General features: G+C 53.5%; 1 protein-coding gene across 1 annotated transcript in view; it reads right to left on the reverse strand.

The window, feature by feature from the left end:
* The window catches only part of SNTG2 (syntrophin gamma 2), a 200,176-nt gene extending 196,267 nt beyond the window's left edge, over nt 1–3,909 (reverse strand). Inside the window, exon 1 of the mRNA XM_087863901.1 lies at nt 3,726–3,909. Within this exon, the coding sequence (XP_087720027.1) occupies nt 3,726–3,797 (72 nt within the window). The 5' untranslated portion in view covers nt 3,798–3,909. The remainder of the gene's footprint in view (nt 1–3,725) is intronic.
* Between the last annotated feature and the right edge of the window lie 2,091 nt (nt 3,910–6,000).

The following is a 6,000-nucleotide window of genomic DNA, read 5'->3' on the forward strand; positions in this document are numbered from 1 at the left end:
GGGGTCAGGCCTTGCGGGGTCTGGGTCGGGGAGAGCAGAGAGGCTTAGACTCCGGTACAGAAATAGAAGAGGGCCAACTGGCCACTGTGTCGGCACGCACTGGGCAGAAGTGACATCTAGTGTTCACTGAAAATAATCCGAAGTCTTCCATCCAGAACTACAACCTGAAGACGGTCGGAGTGACCAGCTGGACGACAGCTACAAGTCCACGCCAGTTTAAAATGCAAGTACATTTTCCCGTGAAATTCTCATGCATTTTTCCTCCAAAAGCATTAGCCTTCCTTATTTCACCTCATGAAAATACCTGCAGATTCTGCTTAAATAGCCAGCATTGGAATCAGAGATTCAAAACCACTTTTGGAACCCAAACCGCACATTCACCAGGTGAGATACGGGAGGGAGGAAACACCACTGGCCATCCACTCCTCCTTCCCATAATCAAGCAGGGTGATCGACCTGCCCCCTGCCAACACCGCTCAGAAGCACCCTGGCAAGCCCTCCCCTCCCAGAGGCTGCCCTGGGGACAGGTAAGCTTCCCTGACCCTGCAGCAAACACACCCCTGTGAGAGCTCAGGAAACTGGGACGTGAGTTTACTCTTCCTCACACAACAACACAGACTCCCCTCCCGCCTTCCCATTAAAAGGGAGCGTGGTGTCTTAGGATGTAACTTGTTTCCTGGATGGAATATGCGGCCATGCCACCCCCAGGCCGGCCTCCCCCGGGGCTGAACTACACTACAGTTGAAATTCAAAAGGCCGCATCTCCATGTATATATCGGTACAGCCATGTTGCTATCAAAGGCTGTCATTCCATATATATTGTTCAGGAAATAATGCAATTTTAACATCTGATGTTTTCAATAAATAAGCATACCTCTATTTTAGATCTTGTGCAAGTGTTCACTAGCAAACCTCCTGATAAAACCAGATGATTCCCCATTTTAAAGTACATGAATCTTACTTATGATGCCATAGACCTCCCCAGAATTTCCACAGTTGAAATCAAAGGTGAGTCAGCAAGGATAAGAAACGTGAAACAAAAGCATAAGACAAAGGGACACCTTCCTCAGAGCTGACATGCTTAAACTATCTCACGCACTGTGATTAAGTGGTTCCATTACTAACTGCACAGCTAAGTGACCTGACCTGTTCTCACCCTGCAACTGGCAAGCTCATCACGGAGAACAGCAAACGCACTGCCCGCTCGAGCTGCTTCTGCTTCGTGCTTCCAGCCCCCTGGACTGAGCAGTGCGATTCAGAAACCGAAAATGTGCTGTGGATAGTAACCAACAGCAGCAGCGTCTGACCCCAAGAGCAGAACACACTCATCACATTGTCCTGAGGCTTCGCCCCCACTGGACCCTAGCACGGGGACACGGGGGAGCAGCAGCTCAGGTTCACGCACGGGCTGAACCTAGAAAGAGCAGACAACACGGAACAGCTCCAGGAAAGGGCTCAGAAAGAAGGCTCCCACCGTGAATGAGACGCTGACGTTTAGCCGGATTCCATGATTCAAGCAAGCAGTCATTACAAAGAACGTGTTGCATTTCTGACTTCAGAAAGCATATTTACGAGTAGAAATACAACAGGATAAAAACAAGTTTCTGTTTTGTCACTGTCTTTCTAATTAGAAAAACTAAGTTCCTTCCTTAACAGAAATGACTAAATATGCAAATTCAATGATATTATGCAAAGTTATTGATACAAAAATTAGTACTTCTGTATGGTTGTCTGGACACCAACCATTCCAGTAAAAATTAATGGCCGTCCAGGTCCACGTTATTTATACCACGATTGCATGGTCTGAATGCTCATGTTCTTAAAGACAATGTATAAACAGGATACTCAAAATGTTTAAATAAATAAGAAGCTGAACCTTCTCATACATTGTAGTTCAACTGAGCAATGAGCAGTTTGCTATTTATGAATACAAAGTTATTATCCTTGCCTTACTGTGCTCTCCATTATTATCCCAATATTTGGCCTCCAATCCTGACAAAAGCTTACTTGCAACTACAAGTCACATAGTTGTATCATATAATCGAGGCTTATATTACAAAGAAAGCACTAACCACATCGTATGCAAACTGGTGAACAGAACCCTCTCCACCAGCGCACGCCACGTTTAGTGCCTTAAAGGAACCAACACTTAACACACCGGGGAGTGTTTACTGGAGGACTTGCAGTTGACGTAATTTTTAAAACCCAAAGTCACTGCCAACAGTTCATCACCTGGCTGGGTCACGCAGTGTCATAAACCCCCTCCAACTCTTCCTACGACGGTTCTAGGCAGACTTGGTGCAAGAACACCTCCAGGAAAATGTACAATCTAACCACGGAGGGAATTGCTTCAAAATTCAAAGCAGTAATAAAGTGGAAAGCCTATCACTCCCGAGCTTCTCTATTTTCTTAAGCAGTTTGCTGCCAATTACTCCAAGCACATCTTGTAGGGTTTACCTACCATCTGCAATAGCTGGAAAACTATTCCTATCAGAAAGTACTTTAAAAAATAAACACAGAATGTTACCTGGGACTGAATTTTAAGATTTTGGGATAATATCCCAGAAATGCATAACATGATGGAAAATCATCTATCTGTACACCGACTGCATGTTTTAAAAGAATCGGAGTTACTACCGCCATGCTAGCTTGGAAGCATTATGACCAGCCCGAATCTGTGAAAGCCTTCCACCCATCGTCTTTCAAAACACTTCTCAGTTATCCTAACAAGGACAGTCAGTAGATCGTGTTTTTTACTGGCATTCAGGGGACGAGGGCTCTGTGGGGACGGATCCCACAGAGGCCACCACAGGGCACCTGCAAACCACTTCAGTGAGTCTCTCAGTCCAGAGCCTCCCCAGGCCTGGAAAATCAGCTGCTTTCTTAGACTGTTTCCAGAACACTCGGTTATGCTGTGGGTGGCAACTTGAAGGCTTCCAAGAACTTTTCGTTTTTGTTTGAGCCAACATTTGTTTTCTGTCAATCAATAGTTTAGGTATTCCAAAATAAGAAGGTGGAATGGGAGTTGTTTGGGGCAGGGACTGGAATAAGTGTCAAAATAACGTATTAGGAACTCTGCTCAGAGCTGTCCCCAAGTCCAGGGCACGCAGTGGGAGCCCCTCCCCCAGCACCAGGGAGGGACAGAGGGGTCCCGGGAGGGGGCAGCCTGGTACGACCCCCGACCTGGCCCTGTCCTGGGGGAGGGGGGGTTCGCCTCAGAAACTCTCTCCCCGACCCAGAAGCGCCGCTCACACGAAGAAACTCAGGCCAACCCCAAACGCCCAATTCTGGAAAACCCCAGTTCCCACGGGCCATAAAGCCCCTGCATTTCCCTGCAGCCCCTCAGGACGTTAAACAGCAATCCACGGTTTCCATTCGGGGATATTGGGGCGGGGGCAGAGAGGGGCGGTCAGGAGGTGTGCACCCAGCGTACCCAAAGTCCCAGCGCCCACCCGCCGGAACGGGCTGCCCCAGTTGACAGGAAAGGAAGTGGGGGGGCGGGGGGCGGAGGGGGCGCGCTGAGGGGAAGGGGCGTGGGGAGCAGAGGGGGCGGGAAAGGGTGCGGGAAGCGGAGGCGGACGCGCTGAGGGAAGCGGCGCTCTAAGGGGAGGGGGCGCGCCCAAGGGAAGGGGTGCGGGAAGCGGCGGTGGACGCGCTGAGGGGAGGAGGCGAGGAGAGGGAGACGGTGCCCGGGGAGGGGAGGGGCGCGGAGGGGCCGCACTCACCCGCACGGGCTCCAGCAGGCGGCCCGGGCGCCCGCAGGGGGCGGCGGGGGGCGGCGGTCCCTCTGCGCTCATGGCCGCCCAGCCGCGGGGCCCGCGCTCCGCACCGGGCGAGTTCAGCGCCGGGGCCCCGCGCGAGCGTCCGAGGGCCCCGCCGGCGCCTGGTCCGCGCCCCTCTCGGGCTCGGGTTCCGGCTCGGCGGGCAGTGGGAGGGGGCGCTCCGCCCTCCGCCCGCGAGCACCGCCCACGCTGACCCGCCCCCGGGAGGAGGGGCGCGCTGTGCTCTAACGGTGGGGGCGCCGCTCGGGTCCGGGCTTGGGCGCCCGGAGCTCCCGCGACGGGGACGAGCACGCGGGTTCAGTGGGGCTCGCTCACACGGCGAGGGCGGGCGGGGGCACCGGCAAGGGGGGGCGCGGGGCGCTCCCAGGGCAGGGGGTGGGGTGCTGATCGGGACCGCGACAGGGCAGCGAGCTTCTGGGCCCAGGGCTGGGGGAGCGCACCAACGTGGGGTAGGGCGCCCGAGCACAGGCCAGGCGGAGGCAGGGGGCTCTCCGGGTGGGCGCGCGGTCGGGAGCGCTTGGATGCGCGGCTCCCTCGGGCACGCGTAGAGCGCCCCACCCCGAGCTGGGAGCCCCCTCCGCGCCCCTTCCCTCGGCTGTCTGATGGGGGGGCTCCCCTCGGCCCTCCCCGCCTTTGCGCGGACCCAGTCCCGTTGCCTTTCCGGCCCTTGGAGACCGACGCGTCCCCCGCCCCGTCGCGGGTCACACCGCAGCTGACGCGCGACCCTGGGGACTGCCCAGCAAAGGAAAGCACGCGGAAACCTCCATTTTTTTTCCCGCGCACTCGCCCCAAAGCGCGGTAGCTCCGGCTCCGGCGCCCTAACCTTCGGGGACCAACCGCTCCGGGGCCATCCTCGCGCCCCCTCCTGACCTCCTCGCCCAGCGGCAAACCGGGTCCGGAGTCAGGCTCCAGGCCCCGCCCCCAAGCTCGTGCGGAAATGGCCCTCCGGATGGTAATCCCGGCTGTGTAGCCTCAGAGCATCCTAATTTAAATGTAAATGTAAGTTAGTTTGGGATAAATTTCAGGAAAACACACACACACACACACACACACACACACACACTCAAGGCTACCAACCAAAAAGAAGTAGTCACGTGCTTTCCTCCCTTTCTAAGCCCCGCGTTCCCCAGCTGCACCGCACTGCTGGGCGTGAACTTGCAGGAACCGGCTCCAGACCAGGGGGCCCCAGAGCTAAGGTCCCCAGAATGCCCGACAGACGACGGGGTAATCTATATTGAACAAACTCTAAAGACGCTACTTTCCAAACTCCAACCGGTCTCCTTGCGGCTTTACCGAGGTGTGAGTGAGGTGGTGTCCTGTGAGTTTAAGATGTGCAGCGTGTCGATTTGATGCACTTCCGTGTCTCAGTTGGTCACCACCCCAGCAGTAGCGAAGCTCTCCAGGTCACAAAACCCCCGTCCCTACCCTCTAACCAACTTTCAAGTATATAGGACGGTCTTAATAACAATTGCGCCCATGCTGTTCATTAGCTCCCCATAAGTTAACTGCTCTTGTAACTCAGATTTGCACCCTCTGACCGCCGTCTCATCTCCCCACCCTCCCAGCCCCACTCTCCTTTCAGTTCTTTTTGACGCCACTTGTGAGATTGGACAGTATTTCTCTTTCTATGCCTGACTTGTTTCACTGAGTATCGTGTCTTCAAGGTCCATCCACGTTGTAGCAAATGGCTGGATTTCCTTCTTTCTCGTGGCGGAATAATATTTCGTTATGTATGTATTCATGTATATATGCACATACATGTATCTACGTCGTATTTATCATAGGTATGACCTACACACACACCCCACATCTTCTATCCATTCAACCGTTGCTGGCCACTGTGGAGGTGTCCTGACTATTGTGAGTAATGGTGCCGTGAACACGGGAGTGCAGGTATCTTTTCAATATCCGTTTGCATTTCCTTTGGATATATACGCAGTAGTGGGGTTGCTGGGTCCTATGGTAATTCCATTTTCAATCTTTTGAGAACTGCCACACAGTTTTCCATAGTGGCTACACCAATTTACAACCTGTTTTGACTGTAAGCAGGTCTGGGCTTTCAATCCAGATGCACAACCAAAGTTAGACTTTCCAGATTTCTCTCTCCTTTGTAACCCCATTTAACCTGTACAGAATCTATTGGAGCCTCTAACACTCGGTGGTTTACTAGAATATAAGCTCTTGAAATGCAAAAATTCGGTCTTTTTAACCATGGCAT

The sequence above is a fragment of the Ursus americanus genome, chromosome 7 (assembly GCF_024610735.1).
Source record: "Ursus americanus isolate L20-20 chromosome 7, mUrsAme1.1.p, whole genome shotgun sequence".
Taxonomy (NCBI): Eukaryota; Metazoa; Chordata; class Mammalia; order Carnivora; family Ursidae; genus Ursus; species Ursus americanus.